At 38.1% G+C, this 22,172-nt stretch overlaps 1 protein-coding gene and 1 long non-coding RNA gene across 2 annotated transcripts; both read left to right on the top strand.

Moving 5' to 3' along the window:
• The first annotated feature begins 9,696 nt into the window (after nt 1–9,696).
• Nucleotides 9,697–10,596, top strand: LOC101714837 (taste receptor type 2 member 2-like). The gene is given in 1 exon segment (XM_021244752.1): nt 9,697–10,596. A coding segment is annotated over 1 exon segment (900 nt).
• Nucleotides 10,597–11,827: 1,231 nt separating this feature from the next.
• On the top strand, nt 11,828–19,053 carry LOC147829647 (uncharacterized). Its single transcript, XR_015448739.1, has 2 exons — nt 11,828–12,081; nt 17,343–19,053. It is a non-coding gene; the product is annotated as an uncharacterized LOC147829647 (long non-coding RNA).
• The last annotated feature ends 3,119 nt before the right edge of the window (nt 19,054–22,172 follow it).

Here is a 22,172-nt window from a genome sequence, read left to right as displayed (position 1 = left end):
CAAAACATAATAAGTAAGTTTAAAAAATCCTAGTAGAAGTGGTTTCATAAGTAATATAAACATCCATCTATTCCCAAATATTTAACAACTTTTAGTGACATATATAGAGTTGTTTGCTTTCTAATTAAGAGGCTGTTAAAAGCATAAAGAGGAAAGACAGTTCTAAATTCTCAAAGTAAAAAACAATCCCAGGCAGCATATATGAACAAATGATTCACAGAAGAGAAAATTTAAGTGGATAATACATGTCTACAGAACTTCAAACACATTTGTAATAAAAATGCAAATAAAAATTAAATGGCATTTTCCACATCAAATTAGAAAATGTTTAAAAGATTGCACAATATTCTGCTTCATGTACAGTAGAAACTATCAAGTATTGCTAAAGGGACATAAACTGCTACAATAGCTCTGGAAACAATGTAGCAATATATAATAATGTAAAAATAGTGATATATTTTATTCATTCCTACATCCTGGCTTTAAGGAGATAAAATAAAATCAAACACTCATATGCAAAGATGTCCTATTTAGTATTACTTATGTAACTGAAAATTAGGAAAAATTTAAATGCCAACAAATTAAGAATATGAAACCATTTATTGTTTGACTATTCTGCATTATGAACTTTACTCATTAGAGTTGAGGTTTAGGAAGAATATTTTACAGCATGAGAAAAGACAGTACAATGAGAAGAGAAATAGCGGCTGGATAAAGAAGTCATATTATCTATTAATGTGCCACACATACACACGGAACTTCTTTTACAGTAAATGTGCATAGAATGATTATGACAAATGTATCCTTTTTAAAAATAAAAACAACGTAAAAATATTGAAACCTTATAGTATGATTCTAGACTAGATTTATCATTAGCCTATATTTCACCAAAAATATTTAACAAAAATAAGCTTATGTGCCTGGGATGAAATTTTAGTTTTCACTGGGAATACTGATAGCTCTAAAAAAAAAATTAGGTAAGCTCTTAACCAGTGCCCAAACACTGGTTAAATTTTATTCATGGATCATATGTTCTTGGCAATGATCAGGACACAGAGCAGCGAAGAAGAGAATCTGGGTTGGACTTCAGAAAGTGACAGGCCAGGCCTGTACCAGTTTCCATAAAAGGGAGTCTGGTCTGAGGAATTAGCTGAGAATCCATGATGGCAGAACAGCATCTGGGTTCTACTCGCTGGAGGAGAGAGGAGGGAAAAATGAGCTTGGTATGGGCAGAAGCAGAGCCACTGGTTGGTAGAGGAATATACTTTAGTAAAAGGAGACTTTAGATCAATATTTTCTACTCATCTCATATTCTTCTTTTAAACTGCTTCTTCTACCAATTTTTAAAACATAGCCTTAAAAGGCAACTTCAACATTACTTTAAAAATTATAAAGTCACCATTTTTGGTGAATGTCCTTAAGGGAGGCAATTATTCCTTCTGCTCTCTCTTTTTTAACTTGATAGAACCAAAGTATTGCTAAGTATCTCACTTCCTCTATTATAATGGCAGTTTTTCACTGTTCACATTACTAGAAATGTTTTCTTTGTTTTCTTATTATTTGCCAGCTATTCTAGGTTGTTTTGATCTGAGTTGACATTTGAAGAGTATTCTTTGCATAACTGTAACTTTATGTCTTTAAAAATTTGTCAAGAAGGTAGACCTATGTTAAGTGTTAGGAAAGCAATCAAACATGCACACTCAAATGGCAAGAAACGTTTAAAAGTGATGAATAAGTTTATGGCACTGATAGTGATGATGGCTTTCAGAGCATATAGCTGTCTCAAAACATATCAAGTTGTATACATTAAATATCTACAACTTTTTGCTCATCAATCATGCTGTAGTAAGGCAAATTCAAATAAAAGAGCAATCTTACCATCAAGAGACTAACAGTAGGAAAAAGAGTATGGAATTGTCATCTTTTTCAGAGCTAATATAAAAGAAGTTTTAGTCTTGCTGATTAACATAAAAAGTATAATTAGTCTTACATACACATTTCCCAAGCCAATGTGCTACTAACGTTTGTGCAAAATGTGTGAATTGGGTGCACACCTTTGTGGAGATTTGATGTGACCACAGGGATAATATTTAAAATACCAGTGACTATATTGCTTTAAGAAATGAAATATAAAGATACACTAAGAATAGACTTTGATTCACTTTTGCAGAAGAATCTGTGTAGTAGACATCATTGTTATACTGAGTTACTATTTAAATTTTTTTACAAATATTCATAAACTTTCTAGTGACTGTAAGGTCCCCTTATAATTTTTGTTTTGTCTATTTGACTGATTACAGATACTCCTTAAGCTGGAAGAAAGTGGCTACAGCAGAAATACTAAAGTGAAAATCTCTTGAGCTTTTTCCTAATTTTCCTTTGTTACAAGTAACTACAAAATGTTACCAAATAAGACTACACACACCAACAATTAATCCAAATGAAAACTTTAGGTTTAGAAATCTAAGCTTTCATAATTAAAAATCAATCAGAATCAACTCCAACAATCCATATTATATTTCTAAAGGGCAGAATCAATAGAATGTTATTAAGTTCACATATTTTGCTCCACACACAGCCCCCGCCCCCACACACAATGTACTTGGCATATAACCTTGAAAGAGGAAGCTTTTCTTTGTTCATAGTTTATAGATGTCATGGTCATAAATTTATTCACTAGATTTTGCATTGAGAAAAAAAATGTTTCTTAATGTGCTGGTGTTTTATACGCAGACACTTTTTGAATAAAAGCTCAGTTTATACAATTCCCCTCTGAATTGGCAAGAAGACCTATCTAGCTATACCTGCCTGTAAACTAAGGAAGGGTTGTATTAGTTTTTCTTGATTTGTAAATAGATTATCATATGAACTTCTGGAAGTTTTAAAAATCACCTTTTTGACTCCTCATGAGGTCTAAAATGCCAATATCAACCAAAACTGGGCACAGAGATTTCTCTCATTTTGTGTGAAAGTTGACTTGAGTTTGCATCAGTTAAATTTCAGACAAATAAAAGAATACTTTGATGAAGCATTTCTAAAAGAAAGAACAGAAATTGTTCTTGTATTATAGTCAGTCCAAAATATCATACAAAAGTGAAATAAAATGGGAGATGGTGCTAGTTTTAACTCATTGTTTACTGGTTTCTAGCTGCTATGAAGTTTTCATTCCAAGAAATTATCTTTGGAAGGATTTGGAAAATAGTCAGGAACATATCTTTCTTAAATAAATTGCTGTATCTTTTCATTTTAAGACGAGAGTGCCTCTAGAAATGCAATGGTTGAGCAGAGTTTGAATTGGAATATGGTCAACTTGTATATGCAGAAGACATTGGAAAAACAGACTTGAAAATAACCTCTGAAGGAGAAATAATTATCAAGATATTAAATATTGCATGTTTCTTAAAAATGATTGAAACAAACTGGCTTTTGAATTGGACTAAGTAATAGGCAGCCTTCCATGATTTTTTTTGAAATTGATCGTTCTTAGGTGCACTCTGAGCTTTGATTGGTAGGTATATTCTTTACATATTTCAGAGTATGAAATGGCCCGAACATCAAGGAAATGTAACATCATCTCTGGAAAGTATCCATTTGTGTTTATGGAGGTCAAAACATTTATTTTTGTCATCACTTTTCTGGTTTAAATTTAGGTAAGTTCCTCACCAACTCAAGACCAGTCTCTTATACGTGCATTAAAGGTAACACTTTCTTCTAAAATATGAGAAGATTTTAAGAATGAACTCTCTGTATTCAGTATTTAAAAGAAAAGTAATCAGTAATTCCATCCCGTTTACTTATTCTCCTATAACAAATCTTATTGGGGGCATATTAATGCTATTATACTGTTACCATATTTTATGCTATTAATTACTTTTCCTGATTACATACATGGTACTAAAGGTTCTTATCTTCCTGAAGGTAGGCTGCAGTCTATTTCAGGTTAGAAGTGTAATAGAATGCATGTACTTTTATTAGTAGAGCATTCTAAACACCAAGTCATGAAATCCTATTTTTTTTGCCACTCTTTGAAGAAATATAGTTCATACAAAGGCAATTTAACTACTTCTAGCTTTTAAGAGGAGTATGAAAATGTTGACAAAATCAAACTATAGATTTTCATATTTTTCCATACATTTGCTTTATGTAACCTTGAAAAATAAAGTGGCCTATATAAGTTCTACAAATATTTAGTTATATAATCTTCAATAAGTCACATAACCTTTAGTATTCTATAATATCTTTCTCTATAGAATGGATGCAATTGTGAAGGAATCTGATTTCTATCTACTAGCATTAATATTTGGATGAACCCTAGAGTTTCTATAGCTTTCATGATTTCATGTTTCATTTTCCTTAGATTATTCAATCAATTTTATTGAATATTTTCTATTAGGTTTTGTTTGCTGTTTGTTACCTTAGTCCCAAGGCACCTAAGTGCAGTCAGATATGCTGACAATCCAAGGTCAGTATTCTACAGTTTCAGCACTTTATACACATACTCTCATATACATTTTAAGTTAATTTTTCCTATTTTCATATATATGAAAGAAAAGGATTATAGTCACTATTTTGTAATTCTCAGTTGATTTTCTCTGTTTTTTTCTAACATTTGATGAAGCAAGCCATTCCAACCCAAGTATATTGTGATATTTTAGTCAACAACATGGCCTCCAGGTAGAGTCAGACCACCTGTATTCAAATCCTTATTTATATCATATTCAAGCTTCAGGCTCTGCAAATTACTATGTTCATCAAATGAGATAATTTCATGGTTTTATAGTAAGAATTAAGTGAGAGTAAGTGTGCAAAAAGTGTATGGACTGAAATAACTATTTGTTAATATTTTAGCAGGTAAACTGATGAATTATTGTCAAATCCAAATATAACTATCCAATTTGATTATAATTTTAATTTTAGTTCTACTCTTTTCCTAGACTAACTTTATGAATGCAATATAACAAGTATGAGAACAACTTTAGCAGCTTGGATTATGAGTCTGATGATCACCCAATTTTGGTTCTCTATTGCCAGTCTGGTACTTGATATTGTTCTGGAAGCTTGTGGAGAAAACACAGAGATTAAGTAAAAGCAAAACAAAACAAAAAACTCTCCAAGCTCAAAACCTGTAGAGACAATCTATCAGAATGCTGAAATTACCTCAAAAAGGAAAAACTACATTGAAGATTTAAAAAGTCATCAAAGACATCAAAATGCTTTTCTGCTTTTCTCTAGTAACTACAGTCTGATCTCAAAAAGAGAAGTGAACTAAATGTTGCCAATGTGTAACAAGAATACATTTCTTTATTTAATTAATTTATTTTCCTAACTCAGGACCTTGTGCTTGTGAGGCAGACACAGCACCACCGAGCTAAATCCCCAGCCCTCCTACCAGAGTACCTTTTAAGACCATGGTGACTACTTCTTTCAATTCTTCTAATTACATGATAGCAACAAAAAATGTAGGTAAAATTTTGAGTAAGTACTTTACAGGAGCCTAAAAAGTATTTTGAATATTTTCATAGAATTTAACTAATCCAACAGATGGTTTTGGGCCAATAAATGATTCAGTCTTTAAAGCTGATTCTTTTTGCACAATATTAGTAGCAAAGCTGGGGTAATGGAGAAATTGACAACAAAATTTTGCAACTGAAATAAATGAAAACAGCTTCGATTTTATTTGGTGATCCATAAAGTACCAAGCCAAATCACTGGCATGTAATCCAAATTCAAAGTACTTATTTTAAAAATTCAAACACGTATGCAGTTGTAACCAATAAAAACCAACCAAGCTACTCTCTGTGCATGGAAAATGGTTGGTCATAATATCAATATTTAAAGTTCACCTTAATTTTCCAACTAATTTTTAACCATTATCTTAGAATCAGAAGATTCTTACCACATTGTTCAAAAACAAACAAAACCAAAAAACTCTACTGAAGGCATGCCAGTCCTCAAGAACCACAGGAACAGTTTGAAGAATATATATTGATTTAAAGGTAGTGACTCTCTGAAATGAATTTAACAAATTATAAAAATTCAGGGCCTCCTATAGAAATTATTTTCTTTGAGAAAGAAATATATTCTTTTGGTAAAATTTTCAAACATTGTTTAATTCAAAAATCATTACTTTTCATTTGGCATTTCCCACCACCTTTCCCAAATCTCTAACACACATATGAATTAGTAACTTTAAGACTGTCTCATTCACCATGAACTTTTTCCTATATCTGAGAAAGAGCTCTTCAATAAAACTCTTATTTCCAAAATTGGGATTCAACAAGGAATATGCAAATCAATTCATTTATGACAGGAAAATTACAAATGCAAATACAAAGTAACTAAATTATAGCTAAATGCCAATGATACTTTTAGAATAGTTCTTGGAAAAGTCAAGCTACCTCTTCAATTAAATGACATATTTAAAGAGGAAAGTGAGAGCCAGAATTCAGGATTTCAGAATGAAATAAGTAATGGATAAATTCAAATTTCTCAGCAAAATCATTTGGCTCACAGACCATATAGCGAGTTGCACCTACATAAATGTGACAGACACAAGGTGGTTTGAAACTAACTGAGCCAAGGCATATTTAAAGCATTTGGACACTCCATGGTAATAAATTCTAGCTTATAAATTACATATTTATATAAGAAACAAAATTCTATAAAGCTTCTTAAAATTGTATCCAAAGCATATATGCATTCTGAGGTAGGCGTTATAAAAATCAAAGTTTAGCAATGAAACATTTTTTGAAAAATATGATTAGGTTGCAATTGTGTGTGTGTGTGTATGTGCACCCACAAACAAGTTTCCATATATTACTTCATCTTATTTTACTCTAGTTTACCAGGAAAATTGAGAGAAAATAAAATAAAAAAGGAAATGTGGAATAAGATAATATATTTATTGCTGTATGTCTAAATCTTAGTTACTTGAAGATACTTGACATATAAAAGGATATCCATTGCTGTACTTAAAAATGAAGTATTTTTAGAGTAATACACATTTTTCACATAGTTTCTGATGATATACTTTAAAAGTAATAGATACATTGTAATAGAAATTATCCTAATGGTCAGCACACATTCCAAGATTTTAGTCTAACATTATATAATTGGTAATTTAACATGTACATGTCATCTGTCTCGTTTTGTAGATGGCAAATTGCTGCACCACTTTATTCAAGCACATTTAACTCAGCAAGCTCATTTAGTGAAACACATTGATTATAAAATTCTAATAAAAACAGAATTTTTGAAAAATGAAAGATTTAGATGAAAAACTTTAAGAATGAGAATTCTGTGTAGTATTTGAAAACTGTATTGGTAAGCTTTCTAACGTACAACTTGAAGAAAGGGTTTATGTGTCTCAGAGTTTCAGAGGTTTTGGTCCATGGTCAGCTGGCTCGGAGGGAGAAGCATCATGGAGCAAGGGTTCAGCAGAAGATTACTTCTAACCTCTTATCAGTCAGAAAGCAGAGCACATAGAACGAGTCAGAGAAGAAAGGGCCAGGGGCCACATATAGCCCAAGGCCACACCCTCGTAATGCATGCAGACGTACTCAGAATTGAGCTTTATTAATTTCATAGGTGTTTCTCAAACCAACCAACTTGGCAATCAAGATTAACCATCATTCCTTGTCAACTTGACAGCCCAAAACATCTCTTTAATTTACAGTCTCCAGAGACAATAACCAGGTCGTAATTCCACTTAATAGGATGTAACTATTTTACATACAACTGAAAACACACTAATTCTTTTCCCAAAGTCTGAACAGTCTCAGCATTACCCAAAAGTCCAAGTCCAAAATCTCTTATGAGATTCATATCAACTCTTAGTCCCAGTAAAAAAATAAACAAAGCATAAAACCAGTTCCATAATACTAAGATACAACAACATAGGTCAGTAAGCATTCCCATTCTAATTGGGATGAATCAGACTAAACAAGAGGGAAACTCAGCAAACATTAAATTCTTCTGGGCAAACACCAAATCCTGTCACTCTATGTCCAGCATCTGGGACATATGATGGCATGATATGAGCTCCAAAGGGTTTGGGCAACCCTACCCCTGGCCTTGCTGGCCAAAATCCTCTCCTGGGCTGGTTCTACTCACTTCCCATGGCTTTATTTTGCAATCAAGCTGACAATGAAGAGTAACCATCAAAAAAGCCTAGTTACCAGAACTTTTTAAATGCCAGAATTCATATATACAACCTAGTCTTAGAGACACTAAGCTATAACCTGTCCAAGTCCTATTTATCTTTCCTTCACCCAATGATCCAGTGTTTGGGATTGAATCAAGTTTCTTTACTTGCACCTAGAAGTGGGAAGGCCTTGGAGTGGCCACGGAAACAAGGTAAACAACATTTCAGAAAAAAGTTAAAAGTTATAGACAAGAAAGACCAAAAGAAAAAAAAAAAGCAGGTGTGAAGTGAAAACCAGAATCACTATGTGGGTTATCAAACTGACTATCTCTAGAAGAGATAGAAATGGGATCAGTCTTGCTATATTCTGGATAGGTAGAGTGTGTAGAGTAGGGTGGGAGAAATAAGCAGCTGTCAGGGAAAGTTGTACAGATAGCCTTGACATTTGTTTTCATCATCTAGTAGATTGATTACCTTTCATGCAAGACCTTGGGGGAACTGTTAAACTATGACCATTGTGGATAGTGCCAAATATAGTTATTTGTTTCTTCTCTTTTTAATATTCTTAGCATCTAATTACTTTACCTCTTAAAAATATTGCTTTGTGGAAACATTATTTTGATGACAGACATTTAATAAATGTTAATAGTAGCTAACATTTGTTGAATGCTTAGCTAAGCACTTTTAGTACTACTTCTTGTTATATATTAATAGTTATTTTACATTTTATATTGATGTAAATAAATTTCAACAAGGTTATACAAACACCTCTTCAATAAAGAAAAGAAGCTAATTTTTAACATGGTAATTATACCCTCTGATGGTAGTGAAACTTTTCCTTATGAAACCTTGTGATATAATTCTCTTCAACAAGAGTGTATGATAATGTAAGCATATGGAGCAATTATGCATTACTAAATTTAATGACCCTAAGGCCAACATTCTACAAAAAAAATGATCTATTTAGGAGAATGAAAGATTCTTATTTATAAAAAGTTGTGTTCCAGAAATGATGCTCAAATCTGGAGTGGAAATTACCTTTGAGAAGAATTGAAAATGAGAAGAAGTATTATAAGGTAAAACGTATGCTGGGGTAAAAGCCATACCTGAGATTAGATATTTGAAATAATAATAGGAAATAAGCATCTTTATTGAGGATGTGGCATTTGACCTTAGGAAAACACAAAAGATAAAACGAAATAGCAGTAACTTAAATGAAATATACTTATAATCAGATTTTTTCGATGAGAATAAAAATGAAAATTAAATAGGGAATATATGACAATTTTTCTGATGATGTTATTGGAAGACTTAACCATCTATCATTCAAATGCTTACATTTGCATTGGCATATTTTCATGTGAAGAGTACCTGATTTCAGAGGGAGTCTGGTTTTCTTCCTTCTTGGAAAAGTGAGTATAAGAATCTACCTGTGATCCAGAAGTTGACAGAAGACCAGATTTCTCAATGATATATGTTCCTGTGTGCAAGATCATCAGGAGAAGGTATTTAAGACCATCTACAAGGAAACATTGATGTTCATCATAGGAAACATGGCCTTGTCTTCCTTAGATGTTTTTCACATGACCATCATGTCAGCAGGATTCTTTGCAGGAATTACTGTAAATGCATTTCTTTTAATTGTGAACTGTAATGACTTCATCAAAATCAGAAAGCTAGCACCAGTGCAAATCCTCCTAATATGTATAGCATTATCTAGACTGGTCCTGCAGATTATATTAATGATGCACAGTGTGGTCTCTGTATTCTTTCCATGCAATTATGAAGAATTTATATATAGTGTAAAAATGATATTCGTTTGGATGCTTTTCAGCTCCATCAGTTTCTAGTTCACTACTTGCCTTTCTGTATTTTATTGCCTCAAGATTTCAGTCTTCACCCAGTCCTGTTTTCTTTGGTTGAAATTTAGAATTTCAAAGCTCATATGCTGGCTGCTTCTGGGAAGTGTGCTAGCATCATTGAGCACTGCATCTGTATGTATTGGACTAAGAGTCCCTATTGCTATCTTCAGAAATGACACACAGGAGAGGATGACAGTCAACATACTGGACACTTATGGATTTCTTCTTCCTAACTTGACATTAATATTTCCTCTAGCCATATTTGTGATCTGCACTTCTATGTTATTCATCTCCCTTTATAAACACACACATCGGATGCAAAATGGACCTCATTGTTCTTCAAATCCCAAGAAAGAAGCCCATATAAATGCATTAAAAACAGTGGTATCATTCTTTTGCTTCTTTGTTTCTTATTTTGCTGCCTTCATGGCAAATATGACATTCAGAGTTCCTTACAGAACTGCTCAGTTCTTTGTGATGAAGGAAATAATGGCAGCATTTCCCGCTGGCCATTCAATTATAATAATCTTGAGTAATTCTAAGTTCCAACAATCATTTAGGAGAATTCTATGCCTGGAAAAGAAACAATGAAGATAAGGATGACTGTGAAATATATTTCTCCTTGATATGGATTCAATAGATTTATTTGTTTTGTGTGTTTACTTTTCCTCTCTCTGTGGCAATTTCTTACCCATGTTTCACCACAAGACATGTGAGATACTAATTCTGATGTTGGATGGAGTGGATGTCTCTTTGTCCAGGGCTTGTGTACTCAAAACTATTGTGATGGTAATACATGTTATTAACTAGCATTCACACTGAAATACCAGTTTGTTTGAGAAATAAGGAAAAAGTCCTAAGACTTCCTGTAGCTAATCAATGTTTTAGATAGTTTATCTGTCTTCCCAAGCCATTGGTAATCTTCTGGTTAAGATAGAGAAAAGCATCTTGATTTAGTTCAAGACTTGAAACAACAGAAGTTGAGTTCCCCCAGCTATCAAAGTATTCTGTTGTAAGGAAGGTTGCTGACAGTGAAGTGTCAGCAGGCAAACGTGACAATTGAGACATTCTTTTCAACTGGGAATCTTGTCTGGGGCATGGCAGCAGCAAATCATTTGAAGATCTAAAGTAAAAGCTTTGGAATTTGTTGCTAGGTTTGAATTGATTCTGCTGTTTAAGAATCTTGAATAGTCTTGCTTGGGAGAGATAGATCTTTTGTAATACTGTTTATATCTTAGAGTATTTTAATGTATAAATTCATCTTGGACAAACAAATAAATAAATGTTGATATTTTAACTGTAACAAATTGTAATTAAAGTAGATTAAAAGTGGTTGGGATGAGGAAAAACTAGATGCGTGTATATGTGGAATGATTTGCCACTGGATAAAAGAAAATTTTAAATCTGTACTAGCATTTCTTTCATTCTTCTCTGAGGCAGAGATTCTCAAATGAGAACAGCTATGAAAATATCATCCACAGTGCTTGTTAAAACAGAGTGGTAGGCCCCACTTCAAGGGTTTCTGTGTCACTAGGTGGTGGGTGGGGCCTGAGAACTGCTAACAAGTCTCTAGGTGATATTCACACTCATGGTCTAGGGGCACACTCTGAGAACCACTAGCCTAAAGTCACTCTGGTTAAGAACCTGGCTCCAGATGTGTGGGGGGCCTTGCCCCCCCGCTAGAACTCTTGAGTGCCTTTTACGGACATATCCGGGCCTGCTGCAAATCTACCCGGCAACAAGGAAGTAGCCCCAGTACCCTCCTCTTGCTCCTCCCCTCTAGCCCTACGGTATATATGTTGTAACAGCTTCTGCAATAAACGAGACTTGATCAGAAACCTGTCTTGTCTCCATCTCTCGTGTCCCCTGTCCCCTCTCATCCTCGCTCCCCCTCTAGGGTCTCCGTTGACTTACCCGCGGGCCGGGACAAGTGGCGCCCAACGTGCGGCCAGAGAACGGGGGATCCAGTGAAGGACGCTGCTCAGGGGCCCTAAGATTAAGATTGAGGAACAAAGAGCACACTCGACACGGGAGAGGCTTGCAATTGACGTGGACCTGCCGTCTTTTTGCACCTCGGTAAGTTGAGCAGCGATTATGGGACAGGGCATTAGTCAGCACGAATTGTTTGTGCAAGGTCTCAAGAAGACATTACAGGCACGAGGGGTAAAGGTTACAGTCAAACAGTTGTTAAGATTTTTTGATTATATTAAAGATCTCTGTCCCTGGTTCCCTGCTGAGGGAACCATTGACGAACAGAGATGGAAAAAGGTGGGGGAAGCTCTCCAGGATTATTATGCCACTTGCGGACCCGGGAAGGTCCCTATTGCGGCGTTCTCATATTGGAATTTGATTAATGATATTATTTCTCATAAAGCGAGGGATCCACTGGTGGCGCAGGCTATACAGGCTGGGGAGGTAGCTCTCCGAGATGGTAAGGGGCTGACACCCGCCAGTGATTCTGACGCAGTCTCCCGGGCCAATATGGCGCCGGGGCCCAGGCCCGTTGAGACCACGACTTCTTTGTCAGACAAAGAAGAGGACTTGATGTCCTTTGACAGTGACGACGATCCCGCCCCCGACGGACATGACGTCCCTTCGGACCAACCCCAAACGGCCACGAACCCTGCCAAGCCCTGTAGGGCAGGGCCTCGCCGAACCCCTGCTTCCTTGCTTTCCGCCACCGCCTCTAGGACAGCCCCACCCTCGCGGAAGGTTCCGCCCCTATATCCCTCCCTTCAAGCCTATCGTGGCCCGCCTCCGCCCCCAGATCCGCCCCAAGAGGGCTCCGGGTCGGAGGAGCCCGCGGGGGGAGCATTGTGGGGCGACTCCGGATATCCCCCTCCTTATATCTCTTCAGGCCCCGACACTCCCACTCTGGCATGTCCTGTTGTTGATCCCCAAAAGGAACTCCGGGACAAAATAGAATTTCTAAAAGAACAGATAAGGTTAGAAAAGGAACACCAAGAACTTATTACCCAGCTTGAAGGCTTAAGAACAGGCAAAGCCCATAAAAATGTCCGTAGAGAAGACAAACTTAAGCCACGACCCCCCGTTAGAGGGGCGGCCCCTAGGGTGCCATCCGGGTCGGGAGTATCCCTGAAACTTAAAAATGCGGAAGCCTTTCCCGTAACTAAAACTACTGACGCACAGAGACAGGCGTGAAGACACCACAGTGGTTTTGATTTTAAGGTCATTAAAAAATTTAAAACGGCTGCAGCTCAATATGGGGCCACTGCACCTTACACCATGGCTATTTTAGAATCGGTGGCAGAAAATTGGCTCACCCCAATTGATTGGCAGACTCTGGCCCGCGCCACCCTTACAGGAGGTGATTATTTATTATGGAAATCTAAATATGTTAAAAATTGCCGAGAAACTGCTAGGCGCAATGCTCAGGCGGGGAATGGATGGGTGCTTGACATGCTCCTTGGGGAGGGGGCCTACGCCGCCAACGACCAACAAATACAATTTGATGCGGGGTTATATGCCCAGATTCAGACCGCCGCCACTAGGGCCTGGAAAAAGCTCCCCTCCAAAGGAGACGTGAGTGCCTCCCTCACTAACATTCGGCAGGGCCCAGACGAGCCATTTGCGGACTTTGTCCACCGCCTTCTCACGGCGGCAGGCCGGATTTTTGGGAGCGCGGAGACAGGGACAGATTTTGTTAAACAGCTTGCTTTTGAGAACGCCAATGCCGCCTGTCAGGCCGCTATCCGCCCCTATAAAAAGAAAACTGACCTTTCCGGCTACATTCGCCTTTGTTCTGAGATTGGGGCCGCCTACCAACAGGGCCTTGCCATGGCGGCCGCCATGCAAGGCTTCACAGTCAAACAATTTTTGCAACGCCACGTCGGCAATAAGTGTTTCCGGTGTGGGGCCACCGGCCATTTTGCTAGAGAATGCCCGACCACTAAAATGCAGGGCCCCAATGCTCCGCCCCCCGGGCCCTGCCCCCGATGTAATCGGGGGAGGCATTGGGCGAGTGAGTGCCGATCCAAAACTGATGCCCAGGGCCGACCCCTTCCCCCTCTTAAGGATTCGAATTCGGGAAACGGGAAAGGGGGCCAGCCCCAGGCCCCCAACTCCAAACAAATTTACGGGGCACTCAATTTTGCTCCAATAAACAGCAATCCATTTCAGACCTCATCAGAGCCACAAAAGGAAGTGCCGGATTGGACCTCAGTGCCACCACCCACACAGTATTGACCCCAGAAATGGGAGTCCAGGCCCTCGCCACAGGAGTCTTTGGACCCTTACCTAGAGAGACTTTTGGCCTCGTAATAGGCCGAAGCAGTAGTACCATAAATGGGCTGTTGGTTTACCCAGGAGTGATAGATAATGACTACTCTGGGGAAATTAAAGTTATGGTTTCTTCTCCCAAAGTTATTAATACCATTCAATCAGGCCAAAGATTTGCTCAATTGCTACTCCTTCCCCTTCTCTCTACCTCTAATAAGGCTCTAAACAACGCCCGAGGCAGCCAGGGATTCGGCTCATCTGATGTTTACTGGTCAGAGATACTTTCAGCACAAAAGCCTCTCGTGACCTTGTGGTTAGATGGGAGACAATTTTCTGGGCTGGTTGACACTGGTGCCGATGTAACTATCATAAAGGGAGAGGATTGGCCTCAGGCATGGCCATTAAAAGACACCCTCACCCATCTCGGGGGTATAGGTCAGAGTGAAAATCCTAAACAAAGTGCCAAAGATCTGACCTGGAGAGACCAAGATGGTAATCAGGGCACCATTCAACCTTATATCATTTCAGGGTTACCTATTAATCTATGGGGAAGAGACTTACTATCACAAATGGGGATAATTATTTCCAGCCCCAATGAAATTGTCACTATGCAGATGTTTAAAAATGGGTACATTCCAGGAACGGGACTGGGGAAACACCCTACAAACCTTACTCACCCCATTGAGCCTGTCCCTCGGCCCCCTCGGGCAGGGCTAGGCCATTTTCCATAGGGGCCATTGACACTCCTGCGGCCCATGCTGAAAAGATTACCTGGCTCTCAGATGATCCAGTGTGGGTCGATCAGTGGCCCCTCTCTAAGGAGAAATTGTCAGCAGCTCAACAGTTGGTGCAGGAACAGCTTCATGCTGGCCATATTATTCCTAGCCACTCCCCTTGGAATACTCCCATTTTTGTCATTAAAAAACGGTCGGAAAAATGGAGACTCTTACAAGATCTTAGAGCAGTTAATAAAACCATGGTACTCATGGGAGCTTTACAACCTGGTCTCCCTTCGCCGGTAGCCATTCCCCTTGGGTATTACAAGATTATTATTGATTTAAAGGATTGCTTTTTCACCATTCCCTTACATCCTGCTGATCAAAAACGCTTCGCATTTAGCCTTCCAGCGACCAATTTCTGTACCCCAATGCAGCGCTTTCAGTGGCTGGTTCTGCCCCAAGGCATGGCCAATAGTCCCACCCTGTGCCAGTCATTTGTAGCCGCGGCACTCCAATCCACCCGAGACAATTGGCCTCAAATGTATATTATCCATTACATGGATGATATCCTTGTAGCGGGGCAATTAGGAAGTGAGGTTTTAGCTTGTTATGCTGACCTTCGACGGGCACTTGAATCTCATGGCCTCCAGATTGCCCCTGATAAGGTTCAACTAAAAGACCCTTATAACTACCTTGGATTTCAGATGAAGGGACGTCACATTTCCTCCCAAAAGCTTACCTTGCGGCTGGACGGTCTTAAGACTTTAAATGACTTCCAAAAATTGCTAGGAGACATTAATTGGCTTATGCCCTATTTAAAGCTCACTAAACATGACCTGAAGCCTCTCTATGATACCCTACAAGGTGATAACCACCCTACTTCACCTCGACAGCTCACTGCCGAGGGGCGCAAAGCCATCAGTACAGTGGAACAAGCCATTCAAAATCAAACAATTAATTTTATGGATTATAACTCTCCTTTACAGTATATCATCTGCAAAACCTCCCTCTCTCCCACTGCTGTCTTTTGGCAAACCGCTCCCCTTTTGTGGGTTCATCTCCCAGTTTCCCCTAAGCGGGTCTTTTACCCCTATTATGTTGCAGTTGCAGACCTAGTTATCTTGGGCAGAGACCATGGAAAGATGTACTTTGGAAAAGAACCTGATGTCATTATCCAACCCTACCCTAAGGACCAGGTCGATTGGCTTATACAAACCACCGATTCCTGCCCAATTGCTCTTGCTTCTTATTCAGGGTTATTGGACAACCACTATCCTCCCAGCAAACTTATTGACTTTGCCAACAGACATGACTTCATTTTCCCGAAGATCACTTCTTGCTTTCCTCTGCCAGAGGCTCTACCCGTTTTTACAGACGGTTCTTCCACTGGAATGGCTGCCTATGTGTGGGATGATAACATTGTCCAGTTCCAAACCGCCCACTCTTCGGCCCAGTTAACCGAGCTCCAGGCAGTCATAGCGGTCTTTACCGCATTTCCTGCCTGAGCTTTTAATCTCTTTACTGACAGTGCTTACATTGCCCAATCTGTTCCCTTATTAGAAACATGTGGACTGATCAAACTTGCCTCTCAGACTGGTGGTCTTTTCCTCCAATTACAAGATCTAATCAGAAAACGATCCAAATCCTTTTTCATTGGGCACCTTCGAGCCCACTCTAACCTACCCGGCCCACTTGCAGAGGGCAACCGCTTAGCAGACCTAGCCACAAGACCTCAGGCTTTTGCCTATTCAATAAATACTGATGCCCCCAGTCCGATTGACCAAGCACAGAAGGCACACCAATTCCATCATCTTAATGCTCACACGCTTCGCCTTATGTATAAGCTTACTAGAGAACAAGCTAGACAAATTGTTAAGGCCTGCCCTACGTGCACTCTGCACCTTCCTACACCTCATCTGGGAGTTAATCCTCGTGGCTTGATTCCAAATGCCCTATGGCAAATGGACATCACACATTACCCTAAATTTGGAAATCTTAAATATATACATGTCAACATTAATACATATAGTGGATTCATATTTGCCACCCTGCAATCTGGGGAAGCTACTAAACACGTCATTGCTCATCTCCTCACTGCCTTCTCAGTGCTTGGCTGCCCACAACAAATTAAAACAGATAATGGTCCTGGCTATATCAGCTCTGGCTTCTCCAAATTTTACAAACAATTTACAATAACACATATAACGGGAATCCCATATAATCCACAGGGACAAGGCATTATAGAAAGGGCTAATCTCACACTTAAAATTACTTTAGACAAAATAAAAAAGGGGGAATGGTATCCTACTAAGGGGTCTCCTAGAAATCTGATATCACATGCACTATTTATTCTTAACTTCTTAAATTTGGATGCCAAAGGTTTATCTGCAGCCAATCGTTTCTGGCAACCAGAGACGCAACGACAATTTGCCTCGGTGATGTGGAAAGACCCCCTGGACCACTCATGGCACGGGCCGGATCCTGTACTTATCTGGGGCTGAGGATCGGTGTGTATTTACTCCAAGGAAATGAAGTCAGCCAGGTGGCTCCCAGAACGCCTAGTAAAACAAGTTGATAGGTGTGCTGATGATGCCGATGACCTGACGTTGTCCAATCTTAACCAGTTAACAATGGCACCTACAATTACAATCTAATAATCATCAAGAGTATAGTATAATTCAATTTGGCTAGTTATATTTGGGTGCACCCTAATTTTACACACTGTCTTATATGTTTGTCTATTGTCTGTTGTTTGTGTTTGTACAGTTGAGCTCAATATGTTCCTTCCTCTTCAAAGGATATTCGCCTATTGTTAAATTGACTTATAGATAATATTATTAAACTAAAGACATGCTTTTCTTCCCAGGTTGTTAATTGATCAAAGTACCACTGAAATTTATTTTATGAAAGTGACGTGCATTGTTACCCACACGCAACAATCAAATTACAATTAACAGTTATAAAATAAAAAGATATATATTCTTAATTGTTTGTCAAAACGATTATAGATGGGAACTCCCTTTGATGAATATAGAAGTGGCCACCCAGAAAATGATTATTCTGGTCTTAATTCATTAAAGGGACCCCCTAGTAAATTTTATATTATATAATCTTATGGGAGACATATCACAATGAATATTATCTAAATATGTTATAAATTGATTGTATTGGTTGTCCTTGATATTTAAGCACTAAATATGTTGTTACAAAACGTTCATATTGGTTAAGTTCTGAATATGTTATTGTAGCATGTCCACATTGGTTATCTTCAAAAGCTTAATCAGGGTAGCTTAACTCTCTTATTCACAGTCTAGCCTTAAATGAACATTGCTGTTTTTATGCCAACAAATCTGGGATCGTCAGGGGAAAAATTCGCGAACTTCAGGAAGATTTAAACAGATGACGACAAAAATTCACTCAAAATCCCCTCTGGACTGGCCTCAATGGTTTCCTCCCTTATCTCCTCCCTTTGCTGGGACCCTTATTGGGTCTACTCTTGCTCATTTCTTTAGGGCCCGTACTTTATAACAAAATCATGGCCTTTCTTAGAGCCCAGATAGAGGCAATAAAAACAGCGCCCATACAGGTCTACTATAATAGATTGGCAATGGCTGACCAGGACGAATGTCGGACCATCGATTAGGTCCTTGCCGTGGCGAAGTGTTCTCGCCCCACCTGGTGAGTGGGCTGGCAAGCCAATGACGGGCAACTGAGCAAGCGTGCCATGCAATGAGAGAGCCCTCGTGTGCCGCCTAAGACAGGTGCCAGAGCCTTGATTCTCTGGTTAACCGATGACGGGTAAGGTGCACGGTGCAGACACGTGTGTTGCTCTGACCCAAGACAGGCTCAGCCCCCGCAGGCTTGGCTCTCCTGACGCCTTTCTAAAATTATAATTTTAAAGGGAGGACCTGTGGGGGGCCTTGCCCCCCCGCTAGAACTCTTGAGTGCCTTTTACGGACATATCCGGGCCTGCTGCAAATCTACCCGGCAACAAGGAAGTAGCCCCAGTACCCTCCTCTTGCTCCTCCCCTCTAGCCCTACGGTATATATGTTGTAACAGCTTCTGCAATAAACGAGACTTGATCAGAAACCCGTCTTGTCTCCATCTCTCGTGTCCCCTGTCCCCTCTCATCCTCGCTCCCCCTCTAGGGTCTCCGTTGACTTACCCGCGGGCCGGGACACAGATGCAAATTGGATGGATTCCCATGTGGCCAGCTGCTAATTGGCTCTAAAAACTTGAACATGTTATTAGACTCTCTGCTTAGTCTCCTCATCTGTAAAGTGAAATAATAAAGTACCTACTCCCAGAGGTTGCTGTCAGTCCAGTCTGGATGTGTTAGCAGATGTAAAACATTGGAACAGTTTCTGGCACAGAGCAAAGGTCAGTTAGGCTTAAATTATTGTACTGGGTCAAGAAAAATTTTCAATTACCATTAAATGAAAGGCATGCATTTCTCTACTGTTTTGAAATTGAAGAAATAAAATTAAATTCCATATTAGTACTCTAAAAGATAAAGTATACATCACTTTAGAATGATAGGCAAAGTTAGTATTTTGATGAGGCAGGAAAGGGAGTAAATGAGCATTTTAGAATCCCATAAACCGCAACAGACAGAAGAAAGTGATAAAGCAAAATTGATGAACAACCAGAGGATGTGAGTTGAGAAGAGGAAGGCTGGGAAGGTGATTCTCACCCAAGTTCTCTGGAAAGGCCACTGCAGTGACAAATACACTGGAATCAGAGGTGGCAAATTGCTGTGTGTTGTGGAGATTTGGCCTGGTAAGTAATACAAAACAAGGTAAATCCTGCTTCAAAGAACCATTCACACTCAGTCAAGGCAGCCTACTTTAATCTGTGTCTTGGACATGGATAACTGGAGAAAAGGCTCTAACTGCTCTAAATTTCAGAGGCCCCTTGTTATTGAGATTTGAATATTAGGCACAATTTGTTAGAATTACAGATTACTAGGTGTCTCTTTTTCATGCACGAACCTGTTTTGTAAACAAATATGTCCATTTCTGAGTCATTAGAAAGACCCTCTTCCTTACAGAAATCACTGATCGTTTGTTTAAAACTCTCTTCTAGAATTTATTGGGGTTCTGTGGTATAACAAACATAACTGTCTTAAAATGACCCTGAGAACTTACCTTGGGCTGTGTAAACACTGAGATGATTAGAACTGGAAGTTTTTCTCTCTTTTAAAGGAGAAATTGCTTCCAAACTCGCTTCCCACTTGCTTTTACTCTTGAAAAACAGGAAAGCCACTTTGCACATGTTCCCATTGTCAGCAGATGTGGACTGGACAATTTTTTCAAATTTCCTTGTGAATGGCTGGCATCCAAAGTCAGTAATATTTATTCCCAGATACCTTCTTCCTTAATTTTCTGTGTCCACCTCTTCTTGTTGTAAAGTTGCTCTTAGGCTTGCTTAGTAATAAGGAATTCCCACTACACAACATGTTCACCTTGCCTTGGCCCAGAGCCCTGCCCAGGGACTATTACGAGAATCTGAAGACTTGTCCCTCTTTTTTCCTTCTTTTTGTTTACGACTTTGTCCATCGCTGACACTGTGTGACATGCACAGTGATGACCATAAAGGGGCTACCTCACACACTGTTTCAGAGATGAATGTAAAAATCTCTAATGGCTGATATCCTGGCTTATAGAACATTGTCCTCTTAAAAAATTTGCCAAAGGTACTACCTCATTTGCCAAGGCCAACACTCTCATTGTTCTGCTGTGTAATACATATAATTTTATGGACCTGAATTTATGTAAATAATTATGTTACTTTATTATCTCCTTCCTGTTAAGCATAAATTCTTTCTTATCATGTTTATTTACCACTTGGAAATTGTTCCCTTGGTAAAAAAGGCAATAAAAATAGAAATTAGAGTATTTAACTATGTGATAATATTAGTAATATTATTTATTGCTTCTTCCCAGTAAAGAAACTCTGTCATTCTTCTCTTCTTCAGAGTATAATTTAAGGTTTATTTTACTTCCTTCCTAATTTACAGAGTATTTTAAACTGTAGCTAGCTGTTACATGATAAAATTATTACTACAACTCATTTTAAGTTAATTCATTCGTATAAACATGTTGTTCAGCACTCAAAAGTGTGCTTAATTTCTAAATATATTTATATATATAAATCAGTGTGCTGAAGTTTTCATTTGCTACAATTTTTTAGCTTTTTGTTTTTGTGGAAGCTGAGAACCAGATCTTTATACTTTTCACAGTTTTACGTGCAATAAAATTTTAGTATATGATGTTCATAAGTATACACTTAAGGAAAAGTCTTTGGTAATTCTACATATAATTTCAGTTACTTAGCTTCAAAATAATATTTCCATGTAAGAAAATTCTGAGAATGCATACAAGAGAGCATTAAAGAGAATTTCAAGGGGTAGCATATACTGTTTGTTCATCCAAATGCCTTTCCTTCCCTTCTCTTTTTTATTAAGGATGATGCTGTCATCAAGGATAATTGTTGTTCTTAGTTACTCTAAGAAATCTCCAGACATTCTCAGATTTCCCAGATTTTCTTCTTATTAATTTCCTCTAAGTGTAACTATCAAGATCAGTCACTTGAAATTTAATACATTGTCTCATGATGCGTTCTTACAGTTTTTATCTATTCTAGCCAATTATTTGTAATATTTTTGAAATCACAGGCCATGCTCAATTTTATTTTAATTCCTACAATTAATAATAGTGAACTAAACAGAAACAGGCACTTGAATACAAGTTTTTTATTAAAAGTGGTATCCATCTCCATGAAAATAAGTGCGTAAAATCAGATAACATAAGGATAGGTTAATTCTATTTCCAAAAATTAGTCAATTCAACTTTACTGTCATTTTCATGAGAAAAAAATTCATAAAATTGAACATCAGGGAAAACAGTACAAGAGAATTTAGTTTTACTTTTCAGTTTATGAACTGGGACAAAATTCTAAGTAATGCACTGCTCCCACCTAGTGGCTTTCTCTTTAAATGAAATAATAGTCGAAATAGTCAAAAGACTCCAACCATGAGGGAAATTGGCAAGGAAACTTTTATATTCCATTACAAAGATATGAAATTAATTCTCAAGTCATAGGAAATTTGATAAATGTGAGTAAATAATTAACCTCCTCAAAAGGAAAATTAATAAAGAAAAAAGCAAAACCAAAATCATTTATGACACTTATAATAGGAATCATGA

Source organism: Heterocephalus glaber, unplaced genomic scaffold (assembly GCF_053883595.1).
Source record: "Heterocephalus glaber isolate CG9 unplaced genomic scaffold, H.glaber_assembly_v1.0 deba00000546, whole genome shotgun sequence".
Lineage (NCBI taxonomy): Eukaryota > Metazoa > Chordata > Mammalia > Rodentia > Bathyergidae > Heterocephalus > Heterocephalus glaber.
Note: the sequence above shows the minus strand (reverse complement) of the source record. Positions and strands in the feature narration are given on the sequence as shown.